The 16,767-nt window shown below is 47.8% G+C and overlaps 2 protein-coding genes across 5 annotated transcripts; both read right to left on the bottom strand.

Moving 5' to 3' along the window:
• Positions 1-263: 263 nt before the first annotated feature.
• LOC119115832 (transcription regulator protein BACH2-like) lies at positions 264-10,780 on the bottom strand. Of its 3 annotated transcripts, none has more exons than XM_037240665.1 (5): positions 10,480-10,780; positions 8,022-8,298; positions 6,430-7,869; positions 5,080-5,286; positions 1,441-4,607 (listed from the first exon to the last, which is right to left on the bottom strand). In XM_037240665.1, the coding sequence occupies exons 2-5, from the start codon at positions 8,280-8,282 to the stop codon at positions 4,251-4,253; spliced, it is 2,265 nt and encodes a 754-aa protein (XP_037096560.1). In that variant the 5' UTR covers positions 8,283-8,298; positions 10,480-10,780; the 3' UTR covers positions 1,441-4,250. The 3 variants fall into 3 exon arrangements, with proteins under 3 accessions (XP_037096561.1, XP_037096560.1, XP_037096562.1); XM_037240667.1 differs by having other exon boundaries at positions 5,080-5,229; XM_037240666.1 differs by lacking the exon at positions 10,480-10,780 and having other exon boundaries at positions 264-4,607; positions 8,022-10,471.
• Positions 10,781-10,927: 147 nt separating this feature from the next.
• LOC119115833 (mitogen-activated protein kinase kinase kinase 7-like) lies at positions 10,928-16,678 on the bottom strand. 2 transcript variants are annotated; one of them, XM_037240668.1, is made up of 14 exons: positions 16,440-16,612; positions 15,687-15,797; positions 15,418-15,483; positions 15,134-15,179; positions 14,480-14,618; positions 13,979-14,103; positions 13,683-13,811; positions 13,442-13,572; positions 13,117-13,201; positions 12,802-12,932; positions 12,601-12,724; positions 12,435-12,496; positions 12,133-12,248; positions 10,928-11,758 (listed from the first exon to the last, which is right to left on the bottom strand). In XM_037240668.1, exons 1-14 carry the CDS (start codon positions 16,503-16,505, stop codon positions 11,596-11,598), a joined length of 1,494 nt encoding a protein of 497 aa, XP_037096563.1. In that variant the 5' UTR covers positions 16,506-16,612; the 3' UTR covers positions 10,928-11,595. The 2 variants fall into 2 exon arrangements, 1 of the variants encoding a protein (XP_037096563.1); XR_005096197.1 differs by lacking the exon at positions 10,928-11,758 and having other exon boundaries at positions 12,164-12,248; positions 12,435-12,534; positions 16,440-16,678.
• Between the last annotated feature and the right edge of the window lie 89 nt (positions 16,679-16,767).

The raw sequence follows: 16,767 nt of genomic DNA, 5'->3' as shown, positions 1-16,767 counted from the left end.
TTGCGGTATTTCTTTTGTCTTCCTGGAGACTTTTTGAGAAAAACAAAAAAAAGCAACAACCACCTGGATTTTGAAGCCTTTTCCTATAAGGACGTTTGATTGCTTCTGTAACATGGACTTTTTTCTTTTTAAATGAGACGATTATAATCCCTTTGTAAGTCTGTATAACTATTTACATACGGTCACTAGATGCTAACCAAACGCTTCGCTAACGGCAAAGGCGTGGGAACATAAAATCAAGACACGCTGCACAATAACAACCATGCTTTTTGTTTTATTTATTCCTCGACAAAAAAAATGGTTTCGTCTCATGTTTTCATATCAAAGGAACGTGACGTGTTGCACATTTACCCCAAAAATCTTCTCGAAACTAAATGTGCCATTTGAACATTCAGAGGTACAAAATGAAATCAAGAGCGCTGAATCTGCCTAGAACAGTCGTGTTGCAGGTACTCAAAAAAAGGAGAACATGTCAAAAGGTACAAATACAAGAATGTTCAAAGGGTAAAAAGTTACAAACAACGCCACAGAAACTACGTACAGTCTATCGTTACCCACAAAAAGAGGTATGTATGCTGAATTATCCAGGTAGATATGTTTTAAGTGAGTTCAACGGAGCTTTTCAGAAATGTCCAAATCTGAGAAACAAGTCGAGCTAGTTGCAGCTGGAATGGACAACAAATCAGTTGAAGTAGTACTTCCTTTCATTTCCACCCAGTGAAAAAAGGCCCGAGAAGAGCGTCACAATTATCGGCTGAGCCGAGCCGCATTCAGAGGCGTTGAAAATGGCAATGCTTCGTCGTCAGCAGCGGTTCCCACTCAAAAGGAAGTCGTGCACAAATTCAAATAACGCAGTCGTTTGTTTTCGAGGCTCGTTGGAGAAGAGCGATAGAAACTCTTGGTGCGCCTGCTTCCACAGAATACAATAGGAGCAGCAATGCACACAGGCAAGGCTTTTGGCATGGGACCATTTTCAGAGTTACTACTCTTTGCCCATGCTCCAAATTGATTTCTGTGACTGGATGGATGGATGGATGGATGGATGGATGGCAAAAGCAAAGCAAAGCAAAGCAAAGCAAAGCAAAGCAAAGCAAAGCAAAGCAAAGCAAAGCATCATTGCATTTGCGCATCAGTGCCGTTGCTTCTCCATCAACACCTCTGAATGCAACATTAGTTGAGCGGAAAGAGAAGAAAACACAAATAGCGACCAGTTCAAAGCACACACTGAAACCAGTCAAGGCATTTTCAACACAAGAATGTCAACCTTATTATTTTAGAAGCGCAAACTTTTCATTCTTCATTTGGATGTTTTAAGTGCAATTTCATTTCCATTTCCTTAAGCTTCAAGTTAGCATCTACACTATATGGAGAAACAAAATAGTCCAAATGAAATAAATACAAGAAGTAAACAATGAAAGGTACTATGATCTTTTTGTTGTGACCCTTAGCAAAATAAAAAAGGAAAGTGTTCATCCGCCTAGCGCTTGGGGTGCAATCTGCTATTCCCATTCTTGTCATTTAAAGGCAGAAATATTTCCATTTTCATTTGGATTGGCTGCTTTGATTATTTATTTACTATTGAACAATCTTGTTCTCCATATTTACACAAAGGGAAGATATATACACACGCAATCGTTATTTTTCTTGTTGTTTTTTTCACCCCCCAGTGGCCTCATCTTCACCATACGAGCATTTCACCATTATCATGACATAGACGAAGTGACATGAAATCAAACCTTTTCACTTAGTCTGGCCTTTGTAGGAGAAAGAAAACTTAGCTGCACTCGTCCTATTTTTCCCTCCAATTCATCAACATTTAGCTAACTTACAAAATGCTTTTCTAATGAACTTCATAACGGGGTCTTAGTAGTACCTTTACAAAAGCAAAATAAAACGCAATACAGTAAAATCGTAAACATGCTCACTCGTCTTAAGGAAAACATTACAACTTACACGCGAGTACACGTCTGACTAGTACTAAATTAACAGGTGGAATTGTTAACTAGAACGAGTGTGAGAAAGCTGCCCATCATCTATGTCATTTCACCTCCACCATAGCCCAAATAAATAAAGTTCACATTTAAGATGTCATACGAAGCCGGTCAATATCTACTGTGGAAAAACAAGCCGCAATTGCAAGAGGGAAAATAATTTGTGTTCCAGGCACGCACGCACGTTCAAGGGCCGTCAATGATGCCGCTACGTAATGTCAAGTAAGCAGAAGAGGCCTTTGTTTGGTCGACATTGCAAACGGCTTCAACATGGGACCTTCAACCTGGAACAAACGGCGGCGGCGGCACTCCGCCTGGCCCTTCCTTCCATTTGGCATTACCCCTACTCAATAATGCACCAGTGTGGTTTTAGCGTATTTGGGAAAAACGCTGCCACATTGACATCAAAACGTGTGTCGCGTGACAATGGGCTAACGGAAGCATCAAACGTTGGTGGGAAAAAAAGTTAGATTGGTACAAACGTGAAATGACAATTAGATCCCACTTTTGACTTGCATGAAGCAGATGGATGATCACGTCGTCTGTCCTTTTTTTGACCGTCTTAACAAAACTAGCCGCCATCTCCCAAGTATGCAACTGTCGCTGAGAGACGCAACAATGTTTCCACCCCAATTTACGCATGGACGGGCAATAGGTTGCGAGGAGCACATTTGGTGAATTGATCTCTTCTCTCATGACATGAGAAAGAAGAGTGAGACGGGAACAAGTTGTCTCCGACGACAATCGTCGTTTTGTTGACACAGACGTCGGTCGCGACAGCTTCTTCGACTAGGATTTCCGGTAGTTTTTGTCAATCTGCGCATGTCGACGTGATTTGTTTCGCATGAACACCCAAGGCCTAATCGGATCAATATTTTTAGCATCCCATCATCATTGGAATTGATTGAAGAAATATGAAAGGCTAGCCACAGCCATAGAAACGGATTACTTTTCATTGGAGCAACGTCATCAAAACATTCAAAATAGAGTTACCGAATTGTGAGGAGCACAATAACTCGTGAGATACTTGGGAAAAAAACACTTGTGCATCATTGGGAAGATGGATCGGAGCAATGTTAAGATAGGCACGTGCGGAAGGAATATTGTTTGAATGAAGACATTTAGTAAGTGCCATCATCAGGCATATGCCAAGTTTCAAAGAAAAACAACGAAATAGGCACATCCATTCAACAAAGACAGTTGGATGTAGAAATGTTGCATAATGACACTTGCTCTTTTGGACCATTTCCTCAAATGTATGCAATCCCCCTTTAACAGCAAAGTCTTGAGTCAATTACAGGCCAGTTGAGATGGATTGTGCCTCGAGAAAAGCTCCACAAAGTTGTACTAGGCTGTTTTGGGAAGCTCAAATTCAAATCAAATCAAAATGCGTGTCTTTTGACATTCTACTTGGTTCAGCAGTAGACTCTTCCTTAACCCTTTTCAAGCAAAACCCAAACTTCTAAGAACACTGCTGAACAAAACTCAAATCAACACTCGTCAATCAAGCCTCCAGATCAGGGTGTTGAGTAACACATTTGGCAAAGTGTGGGCGGGACATCATCAAATAGCTTGGGACTCACCCAGCTCCTAATATCCTGATCGAAGCAAAATTAGCGCCAGACAACCACATCATCCAAAATGTGACAATGCAAAAGAAAGTGTCACTTACCTGTAGGGACACACTTCCCATGGCAAGGCTGTCATTACAACCAAAATGGGAGCAACCCAAAAAAAACAAAAACAAAAAAAAGTGCCCTAGTCCCACCATACAGCCTGGGACAACAATGAGATCCCGAGCACAATTTGGACCAGCCACCGACGCACACCACATATGCCACCAAGTTTGTGGCCACGGCAAGTAGCATGGGGCAAAAAGGCTCGGCGTCTTATCCGCTTTGCATGGCCACCATTTGCAGTACGCAAATGTCAATTGGGAGCCCAAGATTGTCAATCAAATGAGAAAAAAAGAGGTATGTACTTCAAGGTGGTCAACTTGCCAGGTTTGCTGTCGAAAGGACTTGGGTGAACATTCGGAGAAATTCCTGAGTTGAACCTCCTGCAATGCCCGCAGGAAGGAGGAAAGCGAGCCGAGCCGAGCCGAGCCGAGGAACAAACAGTCAAAAGCTGCCCGTCATTTTGGAAAAAGATACCTGTGGAGGAGTATTGCTGGGAGGACCATTTTGCTGTCCCTTCCTTTTAAAACATCTACATACAGATCGATCGACCGATAGGAAGGCGTCCGCTTACGACTGAACTTTAAGTGCCGTCGTGTCTCTTCTGTTCTTCCGTCGTGCATTTCTGAATCATTTCCTGACAGAAATCCACAGTTACGCTGGGACTGAAGATTTCCTCAAACGCCAGCGGGCCTTTTGCCGAGAGCTCCGCCCCCGGCTGCCCATCCTTGCTCTCGGCCGCCGACACGCTTCCAACTCCGAGCGTCGACTTTGGAGCGCGGAAGGAGGCCTCGTCCATAGCGCCGGAGAGAGGAGGCGAGCGGCTGTCCTGCACATCTCGGCACACTTGCTGGGAGAGGAAGGAGAGGTTCTGCCACAGCTCAGACATGCACACCTTCAGTTGGTTGCGCTCGCTCAGCAGTTTTTCTTTCTCACACACCTGCGGCAGGAAGGAAGGAAGGAAGGAAGGAAGGAAGGAAGGAAGGAAGGAAGGGTAAAAGCAAGGTGAGTTGGATGCCGTCTGGGAGGGCTCAAAATTCAACAGGGGCAAACAAAGCACGAGTGGGAACCTAAATAGACTGTGGAGCAAAAACACACATGGACGCCACTAGGTCAGGGAGGGGCAGCACACGGAACAAAGAAAGGAGGTACGCAAATACAGGCGAGACGACGACAAACACCTGCACAAGACACCGGTGGCTGAGGGTTAGGGAGGGAGCTGATTGGAAGACGCAAGGGTGGCAAGGGGCGGGGCTAACGAGAGGGGCTCACCCAACAAGAGCGTTGGCGGGAGACACCCTCAAGTGACAACATTACAGCTGCTCGAGCATCATTTGGGCTCAAGACAGTAAGTAGGTGGAAGACACCCTCAAGTGACAACATTTCAAGACTTTTGCCTTTGTTTTGCCTACCAACTTGCGGATCTCGCTCTCCAGGTTCTGGATGCAGTCCAGCTTCCGTTTACGACAGCGCTGGGCGGCGATCCGGTTTTTACTGCGACGGCGAATGTCGTGAATGAACTCCAGCTGGTCTGAGGTCAGTTTGTGCATCTTGATGAGAATCTGGAAGTCATTGCGTGGCAAGTTGGTGATCTGGTCCACCGGAAAAGGGAGCTTTACCTAAATAGAACAACAAATCAATGAACGCAAGATTGGAATCGTACATCTGCTCTGACCCTTTCTAATCGGAGGCCGCCGTGCGCCATCCAATGTTGATCCCGACAACCGCGTTGTACCTGAAATCAACTAAGATTCATAGTTGGGTTGAACATGCACTCAACCTAGCGCATTTTGGCTTTCTCAACGCTTTGGTGAACATGCTCGTTCCGGCAACGGCAGTTTGCTTTTGTTCAAGGACGCCGGCCGGGTTTTTTCTTCTCAGAAAGTCCCGCTGTAAACAAGGCTTCAAGGGAAACAAATTCGAATCAACTATCCATCCATCCATTTTCTGAACCGCTTAGTCCCCACGGGGGTCGCGGGAGTGCTGGAGCCTATCCCAGCCGTCATCGGGCAGTAGGCGGGGGACACCCTGAACCGGTTGCCAGCCAATCGCAGGGCACGAATCAACTATGAACTTTTCATTTTTCACAAATTTCCAATTATGAACATTTTCAACCTTGTCAACTGAACTTTGAACGAGTTCACGTAGAAAATGAACTTTGCCTACACTGCATGGATGGCAGGAACCCATGCAGCCAGCCAGCCATGCAGCCAGCCATGCAGCCAGCCATGCAGCCAGCCATGCAGCCGGCCATGCAGCCGGCCATACAGCCGGCCATGCAGCCGGCCATGCAGCCGGCCATGCAGCCGGCCATGCAGCCGGCCATGCAGCCGGCCATGCAGCCAGCCATGCAGCCAGCCATGCAGCCAGCCACTGGAGGGCAATGTTGTCTCGCAGCCAGCAGGCGGTGCTGTTGATCTACATACAGTACGGATACGGTGGCACGCTTGCCATTTCCCTGATAGTAATGTTGAGAATTTCATGATTATTTTTTCTTAATTAATTATGATGACGTTCATTTAGTGTATACTAACATCATCGTCATAAGAGGCCAACTCATCCTAATCAAAATGGGAGCCACTGAGCTATTAACATAAATCAAGGCCCGCTCCCAAAATGGGCCGCCTTGCTTTTGGGATCTAAACTCACCGTACAAAATAGCAGAATGTGAATATTTACGCCAATGAAAAGATGAAAAGCCAGGCGGGGCCTTTTAAAAAAACAAATCACGGGTAGCTATTAAAGATAAAAGCCATTCGAACCTCAGGACCGGATACTCTGATGCCACTTTCGCTGTCTCCCTCGGAGAAAGAGCCCCCCGACTCGTCGCTGGAATTTCCACCGCTGGCGCCGAATCCCTGCTCACTTTTGATCTTGGCGCAACCCTGAGAAAAGACGAGCTCTCCACCACCGTGGAGCTCCCTGGCCTCGTCCCTGCTCACCAGGCACTGAGAGAGTCCAGACATGCAGCCAGAGTGCAGCGGCGGTGGCGGCGGCGGGGAAAGGGAGAAGTCCAATTGTTGCAGGTTGGAAGAAGGTGGGCTGCTGCCGCTTCCCCCGTCCTCTGCGTACGAGAAAGAAGAGTGGGAGCTGCAAGTCTGAGTCAGGGGCTCCGACGGGACGGGGGAATAGCGCCACGTCTTGACGCAGTTTGGGATCAGACGCGAGCTGCCACAAGACGTCGTATCCGAGCCCGGGACTTTGTCATCCCCCCCGTGGTGGGGATGATGATGATGATCACTTACTGCTGAGGAGAAAATGACACTGCGTCTATCGAGCTCCCCTGAGGTTGTTGATGAGGAAGAGGAGGAGGAGGAGGACGAGGAGGAGGAGGCTTTGCCGGCACACAGCGCTGCTCCCGCTACATCCGGCGGTGCGCTGGCCGCTTCCCTTTTGTCCTTATGTCTGTGCTTGACTATCTCCCTGTAGTGGCTGAGGGACAGTCTGTTGGACAGCAGCTGCTCGATGGTGGCGCTCGGCACGCCGCTGAGATCCAGTCCTCCTCTTTGGAGGTAGGAGCGCAGGCAGGACGAAGGCGAGCGCAGGCAGGACGAAGGCGAGCGCAGGCAGGACGAAGGCGAGCGCAGGCAGGATGAAGGCGAGCCGCCGCCGCCGGCGCCGCTGTGGCTCGGGGAGCACTCGGCCGCTACGGGAACCCCTTCCACTTCTAACTCCATCTCGAGCACCTCTTCCATGGACAAATCTCGGTTGCACGCGCGTCCGTCGTCTCCTTCGTCCTCAAAGATGGGTTCCTCTTTGATGTGCGAGGGGCTGATAAGCGCTTGCGTGGTGCCATCGGTGCAGTCGGTGAGCTGCGAGCTTACGGGGCTGCCGGAGTGACGGTCGGCGGCCAAGATCACGTCGTCGTCGTCGTCACGGCGGTGGTCGTCACGGCCCTCGCTGTCGTGCCGATACCCGGGAAGGTCGGTCGGAAGTGGCTTTGCGGTTGCTACATTGCTGGCGTGCTGCCCGCCGTCTGTGGAATGGCGCGGCTCGTAAAATTCATTGCTGTATTCCTTCTTGCCGCTCCGTTGTGTGTCATTCTGCAGCTGGGCTTGAAGAAAGCGGAAACAAGAATCCTCCAGATTGTGGACGCCCAGGAAGTCGGCGCACAGGATGACCTCGTGGATGTTCTCCCGGCTTAAAAGCAGCTTGGCCGTGTAGGCGAACTGGAGCAGCGGGGCAAAGCCCTTTGCGCTAACCTGCAGTAGGGTCAAACAGCATGGGCGGCAAAATCAAAATGCAAACTCCACTCCGTATTTGAATTGACATGCAGGTGATAGATAGGCTCTGCCTGCCTTCCTTTCCGCCAATGGCATTTTGCCGCGAGCGAGCGAGCGAGCGAGCCACCCACCTTGTCCGGGAGGTTAATGACGGGTTCCCCCGGCGGGCCGTTGTATCCCAGCAGGGCTTGCAGGAAGTAGCGGCTACTGGCAGCGAGGATGGCCCTGTGCGCTCGGACCTCCCTGCCCTCCACCACCACGGTGACGTCGCACAGGACGCCCTGTCGCCGCTGCTCTTCCAGGCTCAACAAAACATTGGCGCAGTGGACCTTGGACTCGTACACGTATACGGGCACGGTTGCCTCTGCCTCCTGCTCGTCGCCCGTCGACATCACTCCCGGTGGCGCCCTGGACGCAAAGAAAACACGACGGTAGCGCTAAGGCAGACGTTTGCCACTTTTTCCCCCTTCTTTTTATTTTTCTTTTCTTCATCTGCAAACATACAAGAAGGTCACTTTAGCTGAAATATTTGGCCCAGAAATACAAACGCAGAACAGCATGCTTATAGTACACCAATGAGTCCACTTGCAACAAACCACTTTGACTGAGTGTCTTTGTCCTACTTTTTCTCATCTCTGCCCCGATTATGTCTCACTTTCATCTGGGATATCCTATTTCTCGCTCATCCACGCGTACAGACAGTATTGAGCACGTACGCAAGTATGAATGAGCGTTAGAGAAGACGGCATGGTACTAAGCCAGCAAGGGTGGTGGTGGCTGCCATTGCATTGCATTGCATTGCATTGCACTGCACAACACACACAAATGGAGCAGCCCAAGGGAATCATCTGATTGATTGCATGGGATGGCTACTTGGTCAAATATTTGGTCTGTTCTGCAAAAATATCTGGGATTTTCACAATGACCAACCCAAAAAAGCGCGGAAGATGCACTATTGGCAAGACACTGAAGCTTCATTTGCTCTGAGTGAGCCTGGCGGCGCCTTGCATCAGCCAACGGCATTGAGGCGCTGTGATGAAGATCAAAGGGCTATAATCTATCTATCTATCTATCTATCTAGAAAAGACTTTTTGTGGTGATGAATTCCTTTGTTTCTGATGTAGGTTAGACATTTGAAATGGGAACAAACTGGTCCATTCCAGCGCTTTTCCTGCCAAATGAGTGTTCCTCAGACACCATAATACTCCCTGAGCTAAAGAGCTTTAGCTCTAGTTTCAGCTTAGTGACCTCTGCCTAGGCAATGTGCTCTTTAAGCAGGGTCCAAAACAACTGACCATCATCTCACCATCTGCTTCATGTCTGCACCAATCAGCGGCAAGCGTGCCAGATGGTTTGCCAGATCGGCAGCCACCAGATAAACAAGAAACGGCAACGCTGCAAGGCCTCGCTTGCTTGCATTCTTTCCATCCAATTCATAGCATTTAGCCTTATTTGGCGCATCTTTGAATGGAGTTCCCACCAGTCTGCAGCAAGAACACCAGTAAATATTTCATTGGCTTCAGTCACCTCGCTTCTAATGGATTCATTTGAAGTATATGTTAAGCACCAGAGGCCGATGGAGCAAGAGAAGCAAAGTCCTGCTGCTGCTGCTGCTGCTGCAAGCGCTGAGATGCTCGGGGTGGAAGGCAGAAGGAACCCCAGCCAGGGATACAAAGCCAAGTTGAAGACCAATAGACTGGCTCACATTTGCCATGGTTTGATTGGAAATGAAGCAGCCTCTGGTCTCATCCTTCAGGTTGCCAACGGGACTAATAGTTACAACGAAAGCTTGGAGCAAATTGAGCAGATCAAGTGAAAGAAGGAGCGATCCGCGGTGGCAGCAGAGGGCGGGAATACGACGAGGAGGGAGGGAGCGAGGGAGGGAGGGAGCGAGGGAGGGAGGGAGCGAGCGAGCGAGCGAGCGAGGGAGGGAGGGAGCGAGCGAGGCTTTCCTTTCCTCAACTGAGCCGAGCTCCTTTGTCCCTTGCCAGCGCCTTTCTGCCCCACAATGACAGCAGGTAAAGCGGCACGACGAGCAGATCCTCGCGCCTCAACGTTTCCCACCTCGTCTTTTCAGACACATTAGAAAGCACACGATATTTACAGGCCATTTCAAGTGGCCAACTTGTGCAAATCCCGGCCATGCGTGTGCTCGCCCTGCCATGCTACAAACCGGCTCAGTCCAAATGACATCAGGCACCGTGGCGTCGGTTGGAACCTGCCCCTTTTATGTTCAAACCAGACACGCTTTGGCTGCAAAAGGGAACCAAACAACCGCCATTTGGGTTGCTAATATGCTGGCTCAAGGGAACGAACGGACGAGTTTGAAGTCAAAACACCTCATGCAACCGTCATATCAGCATCAGCACAGCGGGGCACGAACACACAAGCCCCGCAAGAAACAACAACCGACAAGAGCATGGCTGCAACAGAAACAAGTGGAGGAGGGAAGGAAGCAAGCATGCAAACAGACACCAATTCGGTGCTCCAGCACGCCGCTTTTTTTTTTTTTTTTTTTTTAAGAGGACAATACGTCGTAGCGCTCGCGCATTGTGAACGTAAAGTACAGCGAGCGAGCAACTAACTCACCCTTTTCTGCCCGCTCGCTCGCTCGCCCACGGTTGGTTCTCACAAACAAAAGTAGGTCTGCATCGTGCTTAATCCCCGCTTTCGTCGAAGAACACCAATCGCCATTTGAATGGGCTAGATGCATCAATCAATCGGTGCGTCGTGGACGGCTTTCTGTTCGCGTTAGGATGGAACGCCTTTTCTCCTCCAAGGGCTGCATTGTTGACATTGCTTTGCTGACGTCATGCTAGCCTCTCATTCACAACAAGGAAGGAAGGAAGGAAGGAAGGAAGGAAGGAACGGAAAGGACCAAGCCCCCTCTGCACTTTAGATGCTGCTGCCTGTCAAAGCACACTTCTCACTCAGACATCTCATTGTACACTTAGAAGACTCCAGACAAAAGGAAAACCAAGTGATGACATTCTTTTTTTCGAATGGGAATATTAAAAGAGAAAAGTTACATTCAGACCTTTATGGTTTTCAAAATAGGTGAATAAATACATTTCTACCATGGCTTAACAAAAAGGACATTTGGTATCTGTTTGGTAGTGGTGGACCATCACGCATGCGCGTGTACATTCCATACACTCGTTCGTTTGGGCACGGCCTATTAATAATGACTTTCCAATTTGCAGACTCGTGTGAAATGCAGCGGCCGTTTTCTTGTTAGCGCTCGTCCTCTTACGGTTACTGACCAGCTAGTGAAGGAAATGGCAGTTGAGGCCAAAACCTGACCTGCTTCCTACATAAAAGTGGCCTGCCTGTGACATTTTTTTGAATCAACAATTGAACAAAGTTTGTGCAACGTTTTAAGTTAAAAACACTTGTGATGCTATTTTGAAGCTAAACCTGATTGTGCTCATGTTTTCTGCATTGTGATTGATTGATTGATTGAGTGATTGATTGATTGATTAATCCCGCAGATAATGAAGGTGCTGTGAGGAATCGTTCAACATGAAAGGGTTCACTCGCTCTATGACTCCATGATAAAATGCATGTCTGGTTTTCTCAAGCCAACGTGTCCTAAAAGTCCAGGCCAGTTCATGAATGAATAATGTTGCGTCCGTCCATGGGGTGTGAGTGTGTGTGTGTGCGTGTGTGCGTGCACGTGTGTGTGCGTGTGCGGCTTTAGCTCTGTTATTGGTCCAGGCTCTTTATCAGACTCAGTTTGTTTCTGAGGCCCTGACAGTAGACGGAAAGGCTGCTGTTGTCCTCCAGCAGCTTGCTGTGTTCCTGTATGATTCGAGATGACGTCTGGCGCTCTCTCTGCCCCTCCTCCAACTCGGAGATCAACTCCTGCCTGGATCCAAAGGAAGACAATTTTACGTCAACTCGCTTTTCCAAAAATCTCGAGTGGCAAGGTATTTCGCAACAGCGTGCGTGTTTTATCAAGTCAGGACATCAGAGCTGCTGCTGCTGCTGCTGCTCCTGCTGCTAAGGAGACGCTCAGTTGCATTTTAGCTTTCTGCCACTAGGTGGATAGCAGTCATTTACCTAGCCACAAGAAGTTGAAGAAAAAGCGCGGATGATTTTTGAAAGCCTGAAAATGTCCAAGGAACAGTCCCGCCCGCAGCCAACTATCCACATTGGTGACCCATTTGGGCCTTTTCAGATGTGCAGTCGAGTGAACTCGGCACACAGGATTGCGAGCTTGCCAATCGTCCTCTCTCTTACTTTCTCCTGACGAGTTCAGCAACCTCGGACTGAACCCTGATGTATTCCTGAGCCATCTTGATGTGCTGCTCAAATACAGCCATCGACTCTTTGGAGTTAGGACATGGAGCCAGGGGCTGGGGAGAGAGCGAGAGAAAAAAAATGCCGTTCAAGTTGCTGACAAGAGTCATACTTTTGATCAGACAAACTTCCACAGGCTATTTGTTTTCCTAAATAGAGGTATACGTAAATAAGCTCCATTATGTAAACCCGAGTGAGTCATCGTGTTCTGTAGTCGAGAGGTTATGATGAAAAAGCCTTACCTGTAACTGATGATCCAGTTTAAGGAAAGACGTGGGAACGGAGCCGTCGAGACCGTTTGTTGCTACGTACGGGGAAAACGCACAGCTTTCAGACAATGTGCTCGATTGTCACGCTTTTTGCATTCTCTGTTATCCCTTGCCACAATGAGACGAGATATGGAGCTACCTTGCGGGCTAACGGTCATCCTCAACTCGGACTGACTGGTCGTCAAGACCGGGCTGGAGCAAGACGTGGGGCTTTGGGAGCGTCGCGCTTGGCCGGAAAGCCTGGACAGACCGGTCCGCAACGTCTGGACGGGGAGAAGAAAAGACACGGGTCGTAAAGAGCGCTCTCCGTACAGACGTTAGCGCCATTAGGTTCGATTACTTTGGATTGTTTAAACTGGAGCGGAAACCTGGACTCAAAACTTTTCAGAGTTTCCTCTCGGCCAAACGGGCTCGGGTCGTCCGGGTTCTCCTCGCTCTCGTAAGTTCTGATCGTCTGCGCGGGATACGGACCTGCGGACGGACGGCATCCAAATATTCCACATGAAGCGGAGAAGTGGGACGCAACACTTATGCTTTTAGCCAAGTCATCGCTTGGATTAAATGCCAATCACTGTCCGTCTGGAACAATATGTAAATGTACGCGAGACAAGATAGAGGACCACAAAAAAAAAAAGACAGGCTATACTGCACCTACCTGTGTTTGAAGCAGATGACGAGCCACTCCGACTGGTTGATGACTGATGGGGGAGCCTGAGAGGTTCATCAGACCCTGGGAAGTACTGGGATGGGAACAATCAAAATACAAGTATATTTATGATGGATCGTCACAATGGTAGTTTGTAACAATAGTCCGGCTATTTGTTTGGGGTCTTAGGCAGTACACAAAAGAGAAGCGCTTCAGAGAACGGATGGATACGAAAGACTAAGCCCGCCCCGGAAGCGCACGTGATTTTGTATGGGCTCAAAGTTGCCGCCAGTGAGCTTGAGCAACCTCAAGCCAATGAAAAGCAAGCATGTACCTTCATGAGACAGCTCATGGTGTTTTTGATGTGCTCCATGGAGGGTCTCTGGTTCGGCTCTTTGTCCCAGCAGTGGGTCATCAGGGTCTCGATGGGCTCCGGAAGCTCTTTAATCAGAGGAGGCCGGGTCCCTGTGGCGTGAGCGACAACAGCCTGGAGTTGAGTCTCTTACTTGAGCTGCACTATTGAATGATGGGCACTTTGCCAATCAGCGTAATGGGTCGCCGTCAGAAACGCTCACCTCTATGGACAGCCCACATGATACAAAATGCTGAACCTCCAATCTCGTCAAAGGGTTTTTTGCGGGTGAGGACCTCCCACAGGATAATGCCCCAACTAAACACGTCACATTTTTCACTGTAGTTACTACCTGAAGAACACACAAACGTTACAATTATTAGGTGATGAGATAGATTCGAGTTAAAAAAAAAAAAAAAGAAAAGATAAAGGTGTACCTTAAAGTGGCTAATTTGGGCCGGTGGAATAAATTGCATTTTTATCTTTTATCCTGTATTCTCTCTTCCTGTGCTCACTCACCTTCAAAGACCTCTGGTGCCATCCAAGCGGCACTGCCTTTATTGTTGGTCATGTAAGTTTGGATGTCACAAGCCGTTCCAAAGTCGCAGATCTTGAGCACGGTACCCCGTGACACCAGGAGTAAGCTGAAAAAAAGGCCGTGGACAAGGAGCACAAACTCTAAATGCTATACCTACTTAAATGTTAAGTCAAAGCAATTCTTGACAATATATGTTCCCCGCGGCCCCACTCGTCTCAACGCCACCGTATTGTGGTTAGTGTTAGTGGCATATGAATTGCTTACCGAGTCAGCAAATTCGACACTGTAGCTTGGAGTAGCCACACTTTTGAGGTTGGAGTCAACACCAGTTTTTGTGTGTCAAGAGATAAACATTCCTGTGATGTGCTTTCAGACTTCTATGCTTTTTTTTTTTAGTTCAACAACGTCAAGGAATTTACAGGGAAATGGAAACACTATGCTGTTGAGTAAGGATTTCACATTGTGCATCAAGTTCATCTTACTTTGGTGGTTTGAGATCTCTATGAATTAATGCCTTTGGTTTCATGGCATGCAGATAAGCAACCCCCTGGGCACACTGCAGACACCAGCTCATTGCATGGGAGGCTGTGTAGGGCGCCTGCGGCTCAGCACTGTGCAGGACTGCAAAGACACATCAAAAGGGCTTCACTGTGCTTCTCTACGTTCTACGTTTACAGTGGATATAGCAAGTGGACAATCGTTGTTACCCCCCATGTTAAAAAGAATGAGCCCAAGATGAAGCATTTCTAAACTCTTTTGTTCCAAAGAATGAGACCAAGATAAGGCATTTCAAAACTTTGGACACTATTAAGATGAGACCGAAAAGGAATTGATTGCCTGTTATCATGAATAGCAGCTGTTCATGCAGCTCGAGACGGAAATCGTCAGTCAGCAAATGACTGTAGTCGCTAACTTTTACTACTAGAGGGTCCTCATACTCCGCCATGAAATCACCATTCACACTTCAAAGAAGTTTTGAAATGATTGATCTGAATCTATTTGTTTACATCCCAAAAAGCTGACCGCTCAAGAGGGAGGGGCCTGTCAACTACGTATTTGTACAGCAACTGTAAAAGGGGATTAGCAAACGTTTGTTACGCAAAGCCACATCCAAGAGCAAATTTGCATGGACTCACGGTTGTATAAAGAGCCACATTCGGCATATTCCATGACCAAACAGACCTGAGAATTGAAAAACAAAGTCACATGATGTTAATGTTGGCTAATCAATTTGAAATGATGAGCAAAGATTGTGCACTGGCGAACTAACGGAGCTTGCTATCTCCGTTGAAAGCGCTCAGGAACCTTCTCTAATAAAAGCCTCGTTTTGTACTCGGTATTGCTCTCACTCCCCTGTGAATCAATCAAGGTGGAATTTTTTGTAAACAACAGGCAGGGTGAGTGTGGCAGGATTACTTACGGGATTGTCGCACGAGCCATATAGTTTCACAATGTTTGGGTGATTCACTCTCGAGAGCTGGCGAAGCTGTACGAAGGCAAAAAGGGGCAGACACAAAATGTACTCATCGAAGCAATCAACTTCATACGTGAGACAAAGTGTGACATTCCACTTTTGTTTAGGCTTACCATAATGACAGACAGACAGACAGACAGACAGACAGACAGACAGACAAAGACAGACCACGGACAGGCTGGGCTGCCCGGCATCGGATCAAAAGTTCAACGTACCTCGACGAGAAAAGCTTTTCTTTCATTGTCGCTCTCGATGGTCTTGATTGCTACATCTTTTCCGTTCCATACAGCTTTGAAGACAACACCAAAAGTACCCCTGCCAACAGCCTGGAGGAAAAAAACACAACAGGCAAAAAAAAAAAAAAAAGTCAAAGACTCACAACACAAAGTGAAATATTGGACTTATTCTAACGAAGACGACTTTTTTTTTTTTTTTTTAATCGTAATATACACGTGCAGCGATCATATGAAATATGTAACTATTGCAGGCAGCTCGTGTTTGCAATTCTTTGCGAAATAGCATGAATTCCCTGTCTGTCGGCCACAAAGGTACCGGGCCCGGATTTTGTTTGGGTTTTTTGTTGTTGTTGCTATACGTAGTTGTTTTTACTGTCATCTCCCTCGTTTTGTCTGTATGAAATGTGTCGACAGAATTGCTGATCAATAATTTTGCGTCTTGTGTTCAGATCAAGTAACAACATTCTTAGCCTTAGTTCCAATTTGCAAATGCGAGTAAGGGTGACACGTTTGTCGTTTTGTTTTCTAGATATCCGCTATTTAAATCTGAACGTATGTTATACTCGACACTGGATTCCAAGTGAAAATATGTTGTTGTTTATTCTGCACAGATTGAACGACTGACTCGTTTGGTCGTATTTGGGAGCCCAATTTCCATCGATACAAGAGCAATCCGTAGTGACTCGCCCCCCAGCTTGCTTCTTTCGAAACTTGCAAGAGAGCGTTACTGACCGCTTCAACTTGGATGTCTTCGTACTGGATGTCTTCAAAGTGGTTAGCGGCTGGAGGCTCCACCATGGTCGCAGCGCAGCGCAGCGCAGCGCAGCGACACAAATATTGCGCAAAAGTAAGGCAAATTGTTGGCTTTGCTTTGAGCGACTCCAGGAAGTAAGAGTAGAAGCAGCGGAGTCTTCTTCTTGTTCGCTTGACATCTATTGGAAGCATTAGCGCCATCGTCAGGTTATATCAGGCATTACTTTTCGATCGCGCCCGCCAGGGAGCCCCAGTTCAACCGATGGCTGCCGCTGGGACTGAAAACCATCCTTTGTCCTTTACGTTT

Source organism: Syngnathus acus, chromosome 22 (assembly GCF_901709675.1).
Source record: "Syngnathus acus chromosome 22, fSynAcu1.2, whole genome shotgun sequence".
Lineage (NCBI taxonomy): Eukaryota > Metazoa > Chordata > Actinopteri > Syngnathiformes > Syngnathidae > Syngnathus > Syngnathus acus.
The sequence above is the reverse complement of the archived record's forward strand: the minus strand, read 5'-3'. Positions and strand labels throughout refer to the sequence as shown.